General features: G+C 52.0%; 1 protein-coding gene across 1 annotated transcript in view; it reads left to right on the top strand.

Moving 5' to 3' along the window:
* Nucleotides 1-19,161, top strand: part of PLCG2 (phospholipase C gamma 2) — a 147,159-nt gene that overhangs the window by 57,334 nt on the left and 70,664 nt on the right. Inside the window, exons 6-9 of the mRNA XM_059153472.1 lie at nucleotides 4,623-4,707; nucleotides 6,103-6,186; nucleotides 15,975-16,018; nucleotides 18,106-18,178. Coding sequence (XP_059009455.1) covers nucleotides 4,623-4,707; nucleotides 6,103-6,186; nucleotides 15,975-16,018; nucleotides 18,106-18,178 — 286 coding nt within the window. The remainder of the gene's footprint in view (nucleotides 1-4,622; nucleotides 4,708-6,102; nucleotides 6,187-15,974; nucleotides 16,019-18,105; nucleotides 18,179-19,161) is intronic.

Genomic DNA, 19,161 nt, shown 5'->3' with positions numbered 1-19,161 from the left:
TGGCATTTGGAGCTCACTGTTTCCCCACCGAAGTGCTCTTCCTGGTTCCAGATCTGACCCCGGGTCCCCCCATTACACCGCTTTGTTTTGCCGCTTCGTCTCCTTTGGGTCAGGACCATTTCTCCATCTTTCCTGATGACCTTGACAGATTTGAGGTATACGTCCAGGTATCTCCTAGCATCTCCCTTAGTTGGTTTTGGTGGGACATTTTTGTCATGACGAGACAGGAGTGATGGGGAGGCTGAGGTCGTGGGTGTTTGGGACGAATATCGCAGAGGTGAACTATTTTTGTTAATTTATTTATTCATTTGACAGACAGAGATCCACAAGTAGGCAGAGAGGCAGGCAGAGAGAGAGGAAGGGAAGCAGGCTCCCCGCTGAGCAGAGAGCCCGATGCGGGTCTCGATCCCAGGACCCTGGGATCATGACCTGAGCCGAAGGCAGAGGCTTAACCCACTGAGTCACCCAGGCGCCCCACAGAGGTGAACTCTTATCCTGTCGTCCTGTTCTCACCTGGAGGGCTGTGTGTTCTCCAGGGCTTGTCAGCGGTGATGTCACCCTTGGTCACCTGGCCGAGGTGGCATTGGGAAGATAGCTCCTTTGTAAACTCACTCCCTGCCCCGCCATTCTTGGAGAATAAGTTACTGAATCCAGCCCACCTTAAAAAAGGGGAGATTAGACCACTTTTAGGTCAAGTTAAACTGTAAGAACATCTAGGCTTCCTCGTAGCTCTTCAGGAAAGTGATGTCGGAGCCTACGTTAGAAATCCACCAATGGGAATGAGACTTGGTTTGAGAAGTTGTCTTTTGTTTGTCATTTAATCTGTGTTCTAGTTTTTCCTTATGGTCACATTATCACTGAATCGTGTTCCAAGTGAACATAGGACAGCACCCTCAGGAGAAGAGTTTTAGGGGTCACTGCAGCATTCTTGGCCTTGTGCCATGACTCCCCACCCCACACTGGGCAGACAGGCTCTGCTTTCCTTGAGTCTTAGCTTCCTGTTGCCGCTCACGTTGGCAGAGGCTCCTTGAGGTCGGGGGTCTCGCTGGTTTGGTCTTCCTAGTGTTTGTTGGAAAGTTCTCCCTTTCATTCCTAGACATAACATTGAGCAAATGGAACATTCTAGCTTGGGAAAGCTTTCCTTGTGACATTTCCAGGCCTGGGGAGACTAAATCGAAGGTGTCGATGCTTTAACGGTAACTCTTGGCTCGATTTTTAGAGGAGAACCCCCAACCCACCCCAATCTTTGAGGCTTTATGGTTGAGTTGTCTCTTATCTGGGAATTAGGTTCTGAGGTTGGGGCAAAAGGTGAACATTTTTGTGATCAAAATACTCCTTGAGAAAGCCCCCGAAACCTTCCGTGAGGATCCCTGGAACTGTGTTCCCTGGTGGGAGGCTCTCAGTGGCCGAGTCCTGCGGAGGGGGCAGGAGCCTCCAGGCCTGAGAGCAGGGGGTCTCCTGTGCACATTTCTTTGCCTTTTGCCCCGGGCATAGAACATGGAATTTGCATCTGCCGAAGGTGGTCTGCCCGGTTTTCTTCAGCCTGGCAGGGGTAGAGGGAAGACTGTTTTGGGTTTCAGGAGGCAGAAGGGGCAGGGCTTGCAGGTGGGAGACAAGGATGTATGTCCAGGTCCCTCCTTCAGCAGGAATGAAGGTGATAGTGTGGCCCCAGCACATTGGGCTTGGGGGGGTGGGCTTTGGCCTCAGGTTGGAGCAGCCCCCCCCCCCCCACAAAGACGCTGCTTCACTAGGTCTAGCCTGGGGCTCAAGAGTTTTGCATTTCTAACAAATTCCCAGCAGATGCTGGTGCCTTGGATGTTGGTGCCCACCCCCCCACCCCGGGATTCTTCTAGAAGCCAGCCTCTAGAGCTGCTCTGTCCAATATGGTGGCCACTACCTATAGGTGGCTATTTAAATTAATGAAAATCAAATAAAATTAAAAAATTTAGTTCCTGGGTCATGTTAGCCACATTTCCAATGCTCAGTTGCCGCATGTGGTTGGTGGCTACTGCATCGGACAGCCCAGTTCTAGAACATTTCCATCATCATAGAAAGTTCTTTGGGGCCGTGGTGAGGCTCAAATCTCCGCTTTAACCATTACTGGTTGTGTGAGTTTGGGTAAATGACTTAATTTCTCGGCACCTTAGTTTTCTAGGCTGTATGAGCGAGCCAGCAGTTGCTGCCTCCCTGGGTTGGTGTGAGGTCTCGGTGGGTGAGTTCGTGAAAGTGCTTGGGCGGTTCCTGGCTTATGCGGAGCGCTGTGCTGTCCTTAACGCTCATGAAGCCAGGGGTGGTGGAGGTGTCGGTCCAGCCTCCAGGAGGCAGGCAGGTTTCCTGGGGGCATCATGGTAAAGGCTGTAAGGGTACCGTGCCCCAGGAGCTGGGACCTGGCACGGCCAACAGAGGCAGGTGCCACGATCGTGGAGTGATGCCTGCCATGGAAGCGGGGCGGTGCTCTTTGTGGCCTGTGGCGGGGACCATTTCTTGGCTTCCCTCTCCAGAGGAAATGGCCTGGTCCTAACCCACAGTCACGGACTGAGTGGGCAGGAAGCAGACTTTGAGATGGGCATTAGCGTGCAGGAAGCTTACTGGGAAGGACGTGGGGCAGAGGTGCCTCTGCGTAGTAGCCAGAATTAAGCTGCCTCGGTCACAGCCACGGCCTGCAGAGCTGTCCTCCGTCGACGTCCTGAGAGGGCTGAGATGCTGGATGTGACCTTGCTCCAAACGGGGAGGGGATGAAGTCAGGGGCTGCTGGATTCTTCCCCTCCAGCCTGTCGTGGTTCAGGGTCAGGCGGTGCAGCACAGACCCGCAGGCCCAGAGAGGGGGGCGCAGTGGCAAGGTCCCGGCCTAGGAGCCCAAGGAAGCTCTGTGGCCCCCACCTTTACTGGGGTGCTCCACTGCTCTGCTCCAAGGTGGGGCTTTTGGAGCAGGTTGATTTGGGTGCCCTGTAGCTTAGAGCCCAGTGCCCCCAGATCTGACGTCTGCCCCACTGACTCCTAGTGTCCCTGTCTTTGTACCTGGAGGTCGGGAGGTTTCTTGACCCTATTTGTGCCTGGAGGTTCTGGGTTTGCCTGGAGACTCTGACTTCTCTCTTGGTCCTGGATGAGCCCTGCAGGGCCACCAGCTTGGCCAGATCCTCTCCTTGCCCTGTCTTGGAGCACCAGCCCCTGCTGGTCCTCTCTCTTCATCTTGTCCTGGCCAGTCGCTTCCTGGACAGCCCGGGGGCTGGGTCAGAAAGAGGGTCTCAGCCAGCCTGCTTGGTTCTCTGCCAGGCCAGCCCCACCCCAATGTTTTTGGGAAAGCCCTTGGTGCTGGCCCCGTGGCAATGGGGCTAGGGCAGCCTCTTGCAGGTAAGGGGGTCTGATGGGAGGGGGGCTTTTAGACTACAGAGGCTGGAGGTGGGGACATTGGGACGGCGGGGAGTCCCCCTTAGTTGTCTGCAGGGGAAGCTGCTGAGGGTAACATGCTTTCCGGATGTACCGGCAGAGGCCGAGTTGACAACGTTGGGGAAACTGGGCCATTTTCTGCCCACATCCTGGGCAGGCTTCCTTCCTTGGCCACGCACAGCCCTGTCCAGTCTCCAGAACACAGACGGTCTTCTCTGACCACACCAACGACACCCCCAGGCTGCCCTCTCTCGCCCTAGCGGACACTCGGCTCTGCGGCCGCAGGGTCTGCATGCCGTGCACTTGAGCCCCCACGCTCCCCCCTATCCCAACCCCCTGTTCGTGCTGTCCCCAGAGAGGTGGGGAAATACGGTGATTACAGGCAGACTGCCCTGCAGGCCACCCCTTCTACCTCCCCGCCCGGAACCTCTCTGAGCCCGTGTCCTCACCCAAAACGTGGAGGCGGTGACGGTCCCCACCGTCAGGGCGTTAGAGCGTGGAGGGAGTAGTGTCCGTCTGTCCGTCCAGGCCCCAGAGCGGTGCCCGGCGGTTGCAGCCACTGCCGTTAACCAGTGCTGGTCCGGGCATTCCTTCCGCCCCGAATGTGCTCTCCCCTTCTCTCCTCCGTGACGAACTTGCCACCTGGTCCAAGTGAAATCACGCGTGAAGGCTTCTGTGATGTGGTGCACATGACTCTACCTTTTGGGATCTGATTCAAACCTGGGTTCTGCTGTCACCGAGCTCTGACCTCGAGCAGCGTGTCCCTCCCAAACCCCTCCCCTGTTGCCTGTTCTGAACCCCGAGGGTGGGTAATGCTTCCTGGTGGGGGGTCAGATGTAGGGAGGGGTTAGGGACCATCATTGCCCAGACGACACGCAGGGCGGCCTGGCACGTAGTAGGTGCTCGCATGAGGCTGGCTCCTGCCCCCTTGCCCTCTGACCTTCATTGACCCCCCATCTTTGTCTGAACCCCTGGGATCTTTCATATCTACAAAGGCTATCTGGTCTCCTGGCACCATGTTCTGCTCACGCCTTGAATCTCTTATGTGACCTGAGTCCGTGCCATCCCTGAAGGGTGGAGACCAGCCTTGAGCTTCCAGACCCACCTCGATGTTTCCAGTCCCTTGGCTCACAGCGGGCTCCAGATGGCGGGGGGGGTGGGGGTGGGAACAGCCACACCCTCCACCGTTGAAGCCCCTTGAGGTGAATAGAGCTGGGGTCTCTCTTTTTTTGCAGCATCAGCCTCCGAGAGTTGAAGACCATCTTACCCCTGGTCAACTTCAAAGTGAGCAGTGCCAAGTTCCTCAAAGACAAGTTTGTGGTAAGTTCCCTAGCTTGGCTGGCCTGGCAATTTTGTGAACTTGGGGTCCCTTAGCCTTTGAGCCCCATCGAATGGTGGCCAGGAGGAACCTTACCTCCAGTGGCATCTGTCCCAGTCCAGACAGAGAGACCACGTGAAGGTCGTAGGACCCTGTTCGCAATCCTAGCCGAGGACGTCCTCCACAGACGGTGTTTGCTGGGCTGTCTGCCTTGCTCCCCCCAGTATAGCCTGTCTCTTGCCTCATCGTCCCACAGCCTACTTTCCTTCAAGTAACACCAACGAATGTGTTTCTTCTGGAAAATGTTATGAAAGGTTCCTTATGTAGGCTGTCAGGGGTGTGGCGTTTTGTCTCCAAGTCCTCATAACGTAGTTGTCTGAGTTGGCTCTTCCCTGGCCTGCCCTCATCCATCATTTAGTCTGGTTATGGTCTGGTGAATTAGGCTCTTGGTAGATCGGTGGCAGGTTAAGTCTCTCCGTGAGTGATGACACAGGATAGGGCAGGTGGGACCTTCCTGAACGGGTAAGGATGGATTTGATGTGTAGGCCCCCCGACCAGTGCTTAGAGAGAGCCCGACTCCGTTCAAGGAGCCCAGTGACCCTCTCTGTCTCTCTAGCTCGAGTTGTAGACTCAACGTGGCCTTGCCAGTGGCAAGCCCAGTCACAGGCTTCCTTAGCCAAGAAAGCACATTCAGTTTTGCGCCAGTGAGCTGACGGATGAGTTAACCCATTTTGTGGCTATCAGGCCATCTTTTGACCTGCCTAGAATGTTCTTACTACTGTGAGAAGGCAGAAATGGAGACAGAGAGAGACTTTGCCATTCAAAGTCGCATCGTTGGAATCTTGTTCTTGATCAAGGCTTTCCTGAGCTGGTGATACGTAGATGTTACTGGTTTGGTTTTGGGGAAGTTCTAGGGAGGGTGGTGGTGGTTTTCCCATTTTACAGATGAAGAAACTGAGGGTCAAAACAGATCGGGTAAATTACCCAAAGCCATTAAGCAATGCAGGGGATAAGCGTTGACTAGAGTTGAGCTCTGTCCCACTCCAAAGGCTTGGTTGGTCTTCCCATGCTTTTAGAATGACCCTAGACTAGGTCTGGATTTGGAAATGTCTTCTGCCCCCAGAGCGAGGAGTTGTAAATTCCCGCTTTTGAAATTCTGGCCACGTCTCTTCCATGATGGGGGTCAAGGTCAGGATCTTACCTGATGGGGCCCCTGGTGGGTATGTTCTCCAGGCAGATAAATGAGGAAACCCGTGGACAGTTTGGGTTCAGAAGAAGGTGACTTTGCGTGTAACCAGTGCTGTAGGTCAGCGGTTCTGCCTGGTCACAGCACGGTGGCATTCTTGTAGGGGACTTTCAGAGATCACATGGTCACTTTTTTTTTTTTAAATTTACAGGAAATTGGTGCACACAAAGATGAACTCAGCTTTGAGCAGTTCCACCTGTTCTATAAAAAACTTATGTTTGAGCAGCAAAAGTCGGTAAGATAGTTCCTGAGCAAATGATCAAGTGATGTTTTTGTTTCCCCTCTGTTTCAAAGTCCGGCATGTTCCGAAGAAACCCAGGAGAAGGGCTCAGTGTCCCTTCTCGCCGAGGAAAGACACAGTGGAAATGACCAGGACATTCTGTTTGCTTCTGTTAAATTGTAGACACCTGAGAGAGCTATGGGGAAATGGGGGGGGGGGGGGTGACGGCTCTCTCGTACCCTCCTGTGGGGAACGGGAGAAGTCTGGAATTTAATCGCAGCCTATTAAAGTAAAAAAAGTTCCGTTAACTCAGCTGCTTGATCTCATTGTAGAAGGAGATTTATCAAATTATTAAGGCAGATCATCTCTAGGTGGACGGATTATGCGTGTGTTCCTTCCTTTTATGCTTTTATTCATTATGTATGAGGATTTTTTTATGAAGATAATATGCCATTTTAAAATTAAATTAAGATGTGCATACATTTTTGACCTGACAGTGGCATTTTGGGGACTCTGTTTGAGAGGAATGAGGGCACGGGGACCTAGGAATTTATTACCAGATTGTTTATTGCAGCATTACTCATGCTGGCAAAATACCTGGGAGCCATCTGCCTGCCTCTCAGTAGAGAAATAGTGGAGTAAATTACGGTCCCGTCCATCCCACAGAACATTATGCGGCTGATGAAGAAGCCCGAGTCTGTGTGCTTGTTGATCTGGGGGGATGTTCGTGATACTTGGTGAGCAAAGCCAGCAGCCGATTCATGCGAGGAACTAGGTCTGATGAAAACCGAAAACGGTTATCATAATCCTCCACATGTCTCTGTGTGTTTTTATGAAAAAAGGAAGAAGTACGGAAGGACACACACTTCACCTCTAATGTTGGTTTTGTCTGTGTTTTGAAGGGGTTTGGGCAGATGGGCAGGAGAGATGATTGCATTTTTTCTTTGCACACCTCCATTTTCTTTGACTCATTCAAAAGAGCATATTACTTTTGCGATTAAAAAAAAAAAAAAAGTCCTGTAAGGTGTAAAGCTTAAAAACTGGCGTTCGGTGAAGTATCTGTAGACCTTGCTGGTGGGCGGTGTTCACCCCACAGACGGGAGCCACTGCTGTTGGAAAAGGGCTTTGCAGGTGGCAGAGGTGGGTTCAGAGCAGAGAGGACCTGGGGCTCGGAGCCAGAGTTCCGGTTTCTCCAGCTAGCTGTGTGATCTAGGGCCGGCCCCCCGCTACTCTCAGCCTCCGTCTACTCGTCTGTGCGATCGGGGGCAGGGATTCTTGCCCGCCCTGGGCTCTAGGGAGGACTGAATGAGGGCTTGGGACGGGAAGGTCAAGAGTGCAGGCTTTTTTTTTTTTTTTAAGATTTTATTCATTTATTTGACACAGAGAGAGCTCACAAGCAGGCAGAGAGGCAGGCAGAGAGAGAGGAGGAAGCAGGCTCCCTGTGGAGCAGAGAGGCCGACACGGGGCTCCATCTCAGGACGCTGAGATCATGACCCGAGCTAAAGGCAGAGGCTTTAACCCACTGAGCTACCCAGGCGCCCCAAGAGCGTAGGCATTTTTAAATGATGAGCATCTGAAAGTCACTAAAAGGGGGGAGGGGTGCGTGGCTGGCTCAGTTGATAGAGCACAATCTTGACCTTAGGATGGTGAGTTCAATCCCCACATAGGGCACAGTGCCTGCTTTGGGAAAAAAAAAGGGGGGGGGCGCCTGAGTGGCTCAGTGGGTTAAAGCCACTGCCTTTGGCTCAGGTTATGATCCCGTGGTCCTGGGATTGGGCCCCGGGTCGGGCTCCCTGCTCAGCGGAGAGCCTGTTTCCTCCTCTCTCTCTGCCAACTTGTGATCTCTGCCTGTCAAATACATAAACAAAATCTTTAAAAAAAAAAACAAAAAACCAAAAACAAAACCACAAAAACCACCATTGCTAGAAGACGCTTATTGTTATCATCTGAGACCAAGACATGGAAGTAGCATTTCCAGCCTGCCTAGATTGGGGAAAAATATATTATTTTATATTATTATTATTTATATTATTATTATATTATTTTGTAGAGTAAAACGTTCCTCTGCATTGTGTGCATTTTCACACATTAGTTCTTGGTTTGCCAGATAGAGTAGAAAGACTCTGTAGGCTTTGGGGATTCAAAGACCTGGATTGCAGCCCCAGCTTGACCTTGACCCACCACAGGTGATTTTAGGGAAAGTCATCTTTCCCCCGCTTCACTCAGCCGCCTCTGTAAAATGAAGGTATGAAATCGGGTCATTGGTTATAAAACTTTATTAAATTACGTAACCTTCCTCCCTTTTTTTATATGCAAACGAACTTAAAAAAACGGCCTTAATAGCTGGTCAAAACATGTTTTTTAGGTTAAAACCTGTAAGTGTTATTGATGATCAGTTCTGGAGAACAGTGACAATGGTTGGTGACAATGCACAAGGGAAAACCAGAATAATGACAACTGCTGTCTTATGCAATTGACCAGGGTTGAGAAAAGCTCGATTCACTCCAGATAAGTAGTTGGCAAATAACAGTTTTTATAATCGGTTGCCTTGAAATTTCAGGATGCTGTCTCAGACAGATGGCAGGCAAAGCTTGAGAATGAGGTTTGCACAGAAGCTAATGCAGCTGCCCGCCCAGATTAGCCCGGGGTGGTGTGTTTCTACTGTGATAAAATTCCACCTAAGACCTATTTCAACCTGCACTTTCGTTGACGGTTATTTTTAAGGCTAATGTGGGTGTGTTTGGGAAGGGGGAGGGGGGGAGAAATTTGAGTCAGATTTCTGTAGAATCCCTCAATTCTCTGGGGGGTAACTTAGGTTGCCCAGTTTGGGGGGAAGACATCTGCAACCAAGGTCGCTTCTGTTGAGCCTGCGTTCAATGGCACTTGACCTAATGCTTTAAATGTTTTTAAAATGAATGGCCTACATTTAAAACTTCAGAGATTCCATATTAAGATCTAGATTTTCTGCTGCTTTTGAAAAAACACTGACACGTGGCTCTGTATAGGTTCTGAGTTCCCGGTGCAGACATCTGGGTAGGAAGGAAGCAAGCCTTCTCTGGTTTGCCCCAGCTCCCTCCCGCGCCCCCCCCCCCCCCCACCCAGCTCTCTCAACTGATTTCTGCTGCCTACCAGGCCCCAAAGACTTTGAATTTCCTGCACCAGAGGGCAGAACTGACTTGGAATTGGAACAACAAAGCCCCAGGCTCTATAGGTAGGGGCCACCTTGAGAAACCTTAGCTTGGCTCCTGTAGGTAAACGCCCCTCCCCTAGGGTCAGCATATCATTTGCTTCCTGAGCTCGGAGCCCAGGGAAACAACAGCTGTGTGCTCTTAGAAGCTCAGCCTGATTTCTTAGGCTCCTTTGGGGAGACAGGACTGTTTATGGTGATTGACAACCCCCGGCTTCAGCAGCAATCAGCTCAGGGCCCTTCTGTTTCATCTTGCTCTTAACCCAGTTCCCTCTGCCCATGGGATTTTGAGGCAAATCCGGCTGGTATCAGTTCTCTCATAAGAGCTTGAGTACCCAGCTTCCTAACTCCTGCTCTGCTACCTTCCCAAACGTGTGAAGGCCCCTGGCTTAGTCGCTCTGGGCATCAGCCACCCGCAGGCTCTGATCAGCAGTGAGGACGGCTGACTGATTTCCTTCTTGCTCTTGGTCCAGGACTTGAGTTTCACCGCCGTGGGATGCGGTGGTCAGTTACTGTTTTTACCCCTTGGCCTTCTGTACCATCTGTTCTCCGGATCCTCCGGGAGATTCCTCTGGAAATGCTTTACGGTTCTGCAGTAGCTGCCTAGCAGAATCCCCTTGATGCACCTTGTTCTTTCCGTTTCCGGGGCGTGGGCATTCTAGCATGCCTTTGCTGTATTCTCTGCTTTGGGGGCTCTCCCATTTTCAGCCCGAGGCTGTGGTCTCCTCTGCGGCTCGAGTGGGAGAACTGCTTCCAAGCCCAGGAGGATGTAGAGCAGTGAGCTCCCTGTAGCTTGTAGGACTGAGGGTTCAGTGCCTTGCTGGTCAGAGGCCACCCACAGCTCCTAGACGCTGCCCAAACTCCCTCATAGATGAGGCTGCCCTGCATGGGTGCTGGCTTCCTCAAAGGCGGCAAGACAGGTGCTCGTCTCGTAGTCATAGACGTATAATCACGCACGTCCCGTTACTTTTGCACGTGGCAGGGACCATGCAGGGCTGTGGGTGCCAGGAGGAGGACATCCTGGAGCCGTCTGAGAAGTCTGTCTAGCAAGGGCTCCCATAAACCCAAGATTCAGAGTTGCTCTCCAGCATCTTCCAAATACTCATCAGTTCCCAAATGGTGTCCAGTGTGATTCCAAGAGCAAGGGCCTCCCCAGCCCTGCAGGGTACCAGCAGACAAGCACACACAGCCTTCTGCCGTCCATCGCCACCCCCCTGGGCTCCGAATGTAGGCGTCTTCTCTTGCTCGTTTGCCTGTTAAAGGAGAAAATGGCTGTAATTTTTTTTTTTTTTAAAGATTTTATTTATTTATTTGACAGACAGAGATCACAAGTAGGCAGAGAGGCAGGCAGAGAGAGAGAGAGAGAGAGAGAGAGAGAGAGGGAAGCAGGCTTCCTGCGGAGCAGAGAGCCCGATGTGGGGCTCGATCCCAGGACCCTGAGATCATGACCCGAGCCGAAAGCAGCAGCCCAAACCACTGAGCCACCCAGGCGCCCCTGGCTGTAATTTTTTTTAAAGGTGGCACTGATCTTGGTTCAGTGTTAACTATAGCCGATAGCAGCATTGTTTCCAGACACTCCGTCTTGTCTGTTACCTGGGGTGACAGTCCCGGCTCCAGGCTTACTGAGAGGATGAAGAAGGCTCATGGAGAGCAGTCCCACACACAGCCGGCCCCCAGGACGGCCTGTCCTTTCCTGAGGCAGGAGAGTCCTGGGTGGCCTTGGTCTTCCTGCTCCGTGTCCTGCTTCAACGGGACCATCGAGGTCAGAGTCCGTGGGTTTCCCTAGGGGGTCCTTCGCTACCTCACTGTGCTGGACCACCAGACCAGGAACCCTTCATAAGAAATTCCATGCTGATGTGTGAAGAAAGTATAAGCCAAGTAATGCATACTTCCTACCTAGAAGCAAGAAGCGCATACAAGTAAAAAGAAAATGAAAAAGTCTCCCAAACCTTCCATGATGATACGTAGGATTATGCATTTGGGAGAAAGATTAATAGTTATTCTTGGAGGTTGTGCATAGGTGCCAGCGTAGTGGGGGGCGAGAGTCACATTTGCTGATGGCATTCTGCCTGCGGATTCCAGGGAATATGGCAGATTATTCTGTTGGACGGTGGTGGGGGGCGTGGAGAAACATCCACAGTTCGGCAGTCGGTGGAGAATCTCTGGTTAGCTTTTCCCGTCAGTGTCGTTTTCGCCTTGGCCTCCTGGTGCCAAATGGCTCACGTGAGCTGCTAAGCGCAGAAGGTGTAGGCTGAGCCGCAGCCTGGAGGGTGCCCCCCGGCCCACCGCCCCATGGGGAGACTCATTCCCTGACCTCAGGTTGACTTCGACACCTCTGGGCCCTTGCTTCTGTGGTCCCCATCCTGTGGCACGGCCCCCTCCCTTGTCTCCTGGGAATCAAGTCAGAGGTGACTTTTCCTCTTAGCCTTTAGTTTTCCCCAGAGAAAATTAATTTACCCATTATTTTAGGCATTCCTTCAACACGTTTGGGCCAGGAGGACACAGCGGTTGATAAAACAGACACTTCCTCTGACCTCACGGAGCCCTGGCTGCGGCCGGAGGGTTCAAGGATGTCACCTGGAATCACACGGGGCCAGCAACATCCTACACACAGTAATGCTAGAATAACTTAATTGCTGTCTCTCTACTGTGTGCCTGTATCGTCCAGAATATTCCTCTGTCATTGCTAGGAGGCCGTTATTTATTCTGTGTACATCTGCCCATACTGTATGGGCCAGTGGACAACTACCAAGGTAGACCAGGGTGGACATTCTGACCCCTTGATGTTCTAGATGTGTCATCTTGGAACTCCTGCTTGTCGTCCCAGAGTCTGTTTTTGTGTGTCTGATGTGGGGTTTGTTTTATTGCTTTCCTGATGGGGTGGGCACGACGGGCGACTGAGGTCGTGGCTGCCCTGCACCAGCTCAGGACAGGCCCTCTTGAGTCCTCAGAGCTGTCCCAGCAGACCCCGGGCAAGTGGCAGAGTAGAACAGACCTCTGTCCCCCGCCGTGCGGCGCTGGCCGTGCTGAGCGCCCACGGTCGTCTCCAGGGAGGGTCTGTCCCCTGCCCTCTCCCTGCACCTGCTGTTCGCTGGCCTTCCTGGGGGCTCCCCACACTCCCGTTTCTGCCTCATCATCACGTGGCCGCCTTGTCCTGGCCCGTGCCTGCTTCACGTGTCCCCCTTTATAAGGACTCCAGTCATGGCCTTAGGGCCCACCCTAATCCAGAAGGACCTTGCTTTCACCTGGTCACATCTGCAAAGACCTTCTCTGCAAACCAGGCCACACTGAGAATGTAGCGGGGAGGGAGTGGAGCTTGCACAGATCACTAAAGATGTTGTTAGGTCACAACAAGGCATGCTGTATGTAACCTCTTGCATCTGCCGAATGCCTTCCCTGACATGTTTCCGCCATCCCACTGCTGCCCCATTTCTCTGCCCCGTGGAGGGACCCGCTCCAGGAGCTCCATCAGCATCACCGTCTCGCCCCCACTGCGTTTCCTGACCTTGTCCCAGCCATGGGTCCAGGCCTGCCACCCCTCGGCCGTTCATCTCGTCCTCTCCCTAGTGACCTCCACGCCGACAAAGCCACGGGTCTTTGGGACACTGCGCTGTCTCCTTTTTCTTCTCACCTCACCAGCTATGCACTCACAGTGTCCGTGGCTGGGTCTTTGATTTCTTGGCATCCGAAGGTTGGTGCATCCCCGGCAGGGCCAGGGCTTAGCTCGACTCTCCCATCTAACTACCTGCCTGTCTTGCTCGTCACTCTGGAGTGAGACCCCTTCTGGAAGAGACCCCTTGATGCCTCTCCCCTCCCTCCAGACTCCCCTTCAGGGGGTACGTGTCTGGCTGCTCTGCTGGATGGGCCCAGGAATCTTCTCTCCTTTTGCGTTCCATTCCCCGTGACCCCCACCGCCACACCTGCCCTGTTCTGTTGCATCTTTGAATTCTGCTTGTGTTTGAGCAAGTGGTGAGCCTTTTTGCTTCAGTCCTTTTCCTGCCCTGCTCTGTACCCTGGGGCAGGTGGGACGAATCCCCAAAACACATTCCCGGGACGCCTGGGTGGCTCAGTTGGTTAAGCAGCTGCCTTCGGCTCAGGTCATGATCCCAGCGTCCTGGGATCGAGTCCCACATCGGGCTCCTTGCTCCGCAGGGAGCCTGCTTCTCCCTCTGACTCTGCTTTCCACTCTGTCTGCCTGTGCTCGCTTTCGCTCGCGCTCTCTCTCTGACAAATAAATAAATAAAATCTTAAAAAAAAAAAAAACTTAAAAAAAAAAAACAAAACACATTCCCATGTGCTTCTGCCAGCAGGGTCAGCCAGTGGGGTGATTGGGATGGAGATACAGGCATACGAGAGGGGAAGCTGGGGTGTTTCTCCCCATGTTTTCTGGCTCTGGAAGCATCTGTGCAGGAAGGGCACCTCCTTTGTCCCAAGCTGTCCACCTGGCTGAAATGGGGTGGGGCTTTTTTTTTTGTGCTTCATTGAAAAGAAGGGGTTTTCTCCAGGTGTAAGGAGACCAGTATCAGGGTTTGGGTTTGGAAGGGATCTGGCTTTAAACACTAGGTTGGTCTAGGGATCTGAGTGGCAAGTAAGTCCAGATCTCAAAGAGCATGCAGGCTCTGCCACAAGTCCCGCCCTTTCTCTCTCTCTCTCTTTTTTTTTTTAAATAAAGAAATGGGTATGCTGGAAATGACACGTAAATAGAAGGAAGTACTTCTGAGTTTTTCTAAAAGAGTGGCTCTTAACCTTTCTGGGTGACCTATTTCTTTGAGATGTCAGTTACAGCTGTAGGTCATCTTTCCAGGGGGGGAAAAAAAGTGCATACGTGCAGAGACTGACACAGATATCCTGATGCTTCTTGGGGGCCTGGAGGTACCTTTTCTAGAAGTTTGCTTTTTCCACGTGTCATCCTGGACTCCACGCAGCTTGGCAAGAGGACCGGGAAGGACAGAGCCGGGGGCTGTTTGGCTGTTTACATCATTAACTGCTTGTAACATCCCAGTGGCTGCATTTCCATTTGTGCCCTAATTTATTTTCTTTGAGATTTATTTATTTATTTATTTATTTATTTATTTGATGGGAGAGCACATGCATGCGTACAAGCCAGGGAGAGGGGCAGAGGGAGAGGGAGAAGCCGGCTCTCCACTGAGCACAGGGCCCTGACTCTGAGCCCGGGCTCCATTTGGGGACTCCAGGATCATGACCTGAGCCTTAACTGACCGAGCCCCCCAGGCACCCCTGTGCCCCGCATTTTTCCGAAACATTATTCAATCGCAGACTCAATGAAAGACCATTTAAGTGTTGCTACCTAACCAGAAGCAGACACAGTACGAGTGTGTTTGCGTGTGCGTGCATGTGCACGTGCGTGTGTAAGGTGCTTGGCCCGTGAGTTTGGGAGTCTCCGTGGAAGCTGGCAGGAGGGCTACCGCGGGCTTCCTGGTAGAGGAGCTCGCCATCGCGACATCCATGGTCAGAGCAGCAGGCTGTGAAGAGCAGGAACAAGGCTGTCCAGTATTTCTTTCTTGCTCTTGAATTTGAAGATGAAAACTTAGCTCAGAAATCTTACAGACTTGAGGGGCGCCTGGGTGGCTCAGTGGGTTAAGCTGCTGCCTTCGGCTCAGGTCATGATCTCAGGGTCCTGGGATTGAGTTGGGCTCTCTGCTCAGCCGGGAGCCTGCTTCCTCCTCTCTCTCTCTGCCTGCCTTTCTGCCTACTTGTGATCTCTGTCTGTCAAATAAATAAATAAAATCTTAAAAATAAAAAAAGAAATCTTACAGACTTGAAATGCAACAGTGAAGGTGTGGAAAGGATTTTGCGTTCTCTGGTGCAGGTGCTGGTCGGGACCTTGTTTGGAGAGCAGCGCGGTGAATGTATTAGGGTTAATGTGCACACCCCTACCTGCCCAGGTGCTTCCCAGTCTAGGATTTTTTTTTTTTAAAGATTTTATTTATTTATTTGATAGAGAGAAATCACAAGTAGATGGAGAGGCAGGAAGAGAGAGAGAGAGGGAAGCAGGCTCCCTGCTGAGCAGAGAGCCCGATGCGGGACTCGATCCCAGGACCCTGAGATCGTGACCTGAGCTGAAGGCAGCAGCTCAACCCACTGAGCTACCCAGGCGCCCCATCCCAGTCTAGGATTCTGCCCGATGGAAACATTTGTGCAGCTGGACACAAATGTTGTTTATGGTCGTCCTTTGTAATACTGAATGCAAGGGCAGAAAATCCGTGATGTACGACGTATTATGGAAAATGGGGTTTTCAAAGTAGTGAGGCAAGACTGTTTGAGGTTGCAGAATAATAGAGACCACGTAGAACGAACAGCTGGAAGTTTAGAGACATGTATGTAATAGAAGATGTAATTAAATGACTGTCCATCAAGCACATTCTAGAAGGAAATCTACCAAATTACTGAGGTTGGTAGCTTCTCAGGAGTAACACTAAAAAGAGGGTGAGGAAGACGACTCCCTTTTGTTTATGAGTTTCTCTCATATTTGCCTATTTATAGTTCATACCAATTATAATTTTTTAATTAAAAAACCATTTATTTGCATTGAGCGGCTCACCTTATCTAATGTTCTTATTTTTTTTAATGTGTTTCTCTTTGTTTTATATTTCAGATTCTTGATGAATTCAAAAAAGATTCTTCTGTGTTCATCTTGGGGTGAGGCATCTCTTCTGGGGTTATGTTCAGGGTGGCTGTGCTGGGAACAGGTGTCCACTTGGGCCCTCCTAGTTGGGCCAGCTGGTGCCAAGAGGACCACCTCTGCGGGCAGCCACTGGTCTGCACTGGGACAAGGTCTCCTACTGGGGAGTTGTCTTTCCTGAGCCTGTGGCATGGATAAACAGGAACAGCAAAGGGGTTTGTGGCAGGGTAGGAGGGTGGCCCAGAAGGTTCTATATAGAGAAGCACGTATGCTTGAGGACTTGCTTTCCCAGAAAGGAGTTTGGGAAATTCCGGGTTAAGCAGGCTCAAGTGAAGTAAAATGTGTCGACGCATATAAAGTGCTACACACAGTGTGTGGGATGGCAAAGGGCTTGTGAATAAGGATAGTGGTATTATTATTACAGGGTAAGTGTTGCAGGACTTGTCAGGACCTTTATTGTTTTTATCCCCCACCCCCCACGCCAAGATTGATTTATTATTTTAGAGAGAGTGTGAGTGAGCTGGCAGAGGTTTAGAGGGAGAAGAGAGAGAATCTCAAGCAGACTCTGTGCTGAGCTCAGAGCCCAACACAGGGCTCATTCTCACAACCCTGACATCATGACTGGAGTCAAAACCAAGAGGCAGATGCTCAACTGATTGAGCCACCCATGCACCCCAGGACCTTTACTGTTGGTACTAACTCCCTGAGCGTGGGATAAATGGAGTGTTCTGTGTTTCCCAAGGCTGTCTGCCTGGGAGGAATGCTTGCCCTAGAGCTAATAGCACGTAGAGTGGTGTGAGGTAAGCTGACCTGGACCTGCTTTTCCGAACCGGCCCTGGTTGATGAAGACACTCTGGCAACTGATCCTTCTGTCCCTTTCTAAACCAGAAACCTCCAGACTGCAAAGTCCATGTGACACAGATGTGATTTTTGTGCGGTATTTTAAGGGAAAGTTAGTGATAGACCGTGAGGCTGGTTAGCAAAGCAGGTGCAGATCCGGACAGATCCTAACTGAACATCAAATCCTTTGAACCCCGAGTGTTTAGTCAAGGGAACTTCTAAAAATGTGTTTTATCTCGTATATTTAAAAAGACACCCCCCAACACACACACACACACACACACACACACACACACACACTCTCTCTCTCTCTCTCTCTCTCTCTCTCTCTCTCTCTGACACCTTGTGAATGGTTGGGGTAAAGTACAGATTTCCCTGGAAAGTTCTGTTCCATGGAAACACTTTCCGTAGAGACCAGGGTTTCTGGTCCTGCGAGGTCCCAGTGTTTCAGTAACCGTGAGCAGCCTCTCCCCCGAGGCCATCTGTCACCAGGCTGCTGGCATTCCCTCCTCTCAAACAGTAAATCATCCCGACAGGGAGCCTCTGCCTGCCCCAAAGCCCATGTAGTGCATCTTCAGGTTGAGTCTCCCCATCTGTCCAGAATCTGGGGGGACGTCATCTGACCCCCCCACTCCTGCTTCAGAGCCCTTAGTGGCTGAACAAAGTCTGCATTGTGGCCTCTGAGGAGACTCTCTGACGGGCCCTGTTCACTTCTGCAGAGTTGGCTTCCCCGAGACTCTGCCCTTACCCAGCCCTACCCAAGCCTTTGCGGTGTGGCTCAGGCCTGCCCCCTGCACTGCTCTCTCCCTGCACTCCTGCCTCTTTCCACCTTCTGTTGTTCGGTCTTTCAGCCTTTGCCTACCTGCTTCCCTTTGCCTGAGACCCTTTCCACCTCCTGCTGAGTCCCTCATTCTCTGCCTCCCTCAGCTGCCGCGTCCCCCAGAAAGCCTCCCTTGGCCCTCCGGGTCTCGATCTGGCCCCCCTCTTTCCTCTGTCACCTCCTCTCCTTATTGCACTGTGTCCCCCGAGGCCACACTCCCGGAGGGTCTCTGTAGATCCCAGAGCACGCCGGCAGCCCTGGGAGCAGCAAAAGGCAGATTCCGGGCCCCTCCCAGGCTGGGGCGTCACAGCCCCTTCTTGTATCCTCTGTGGCCGGGGGTGTAGTGTCTGTCACCTTGTGTCCCCAGAGAGCCTCGCAGGGTGTTTGGTGGCAGCTTCTGTGGCTTGTGTTCTGTCTCAACACCCTCCTTTTCCCCGAGGACAGCAACACCGACCGGCCGGACGCCTCCGCGGTTTACCTGCACGACTTCCAGCGCTTTCTCTTACACGAGCAGCAGGTGAGAGGCGCGTCTCCCCTTCCCCCCAACTGCCACCTCCCCTGTGATTGTCTGAAACACGGGGGCTCCCTGTCCAGGGCCACCTTGGTGTCTCAGACTCTGGAAAGAGAACAGCCTCATCTGGGCCCCTTTCCCAGGCGCAGACCGAGGAAGGGGACAGCAAGAGCCATCCAGGGTCCGGGGGTGGTGTGTCCCCCGACCAGGTGGTGTCTGTTCCCCCTCCCGGCATGTGGCACGTGTCCCTTTCCTGGAAGCCTTCCCTGGTTGATGGGAAGGTGGGACCTGGCAGACGAGCCTGCCAGGTCCTCTAGGGGATAAGACAGCCCTGCAGTGACATATGGGGGAGTGTCCCGGCGTGTTTGTGGACAGACAGGTGGCGGAGTGAAGGGGCTTTGTGTTGGGGTGGTGCTTTTCCCATCAGAGTGGCTCTACCCAACAGGGCATACTGGCCATGTCTGGAGCCACGTTTGGTCGTCATAGCTGGGCGGGCTGGTGGCACGTAGTGAGTGGAGGCCCCGGACGCTGCTCCACATTCTGAAATGCACCGGACAGCCTCCCCCGCCAAGGGGTTACCCAACGCCCGAAGGTCGATAGGGTTGCGGTTGAGAAACTCTCCAGTTCAACTAAGAGAAACCTGAGATCATCTTAACTAACTGTGTGACCTCAAGCGGGTAGTTTGACCTTTCTGCTCCCCAGTTTCCTCTGTAAATGAGGACGGGAGCCCTGCTTCCCAGAATTCGTCGGAGGATAATGATCTCTGTCTGTGAGTTTGTAGATGTGCATGGTCACGCATTTAAATTTTTTATGTGTTTCGCTGGAGTTGTCTTTGCTTTTTTTTTTTTTCCCTCCTTATCTCATTTTACTATTATTTATTTTTTACAGACTTTATATTTTTAGAGCTTTTTTAGGTTCATAGCAATATTCAGTTCATTTACTTTTCCAAAAACTCTGGATTGGAGACCATCTCAGACACAGGAGCGGAC

This window comes from Mustela lutreola, chromosome 16 (assembly GCF_030435805.1).
Source record: "Mustela lutreola isolate mMusLut2 chromosome 16, mMusLut2.pri, whole genome shotgun sequence".
In the NCBI taxonomy this organism is placed as follows: domain Eukaryota; kingdom Metazoa; phylum Chordata; class Mammalia; order Carnivora; family Mustelidae; genus Mustela; species Mustela lutreola.
This window is presented reverse-complemented; position numbering and strand designations above follow the sequence as displayed.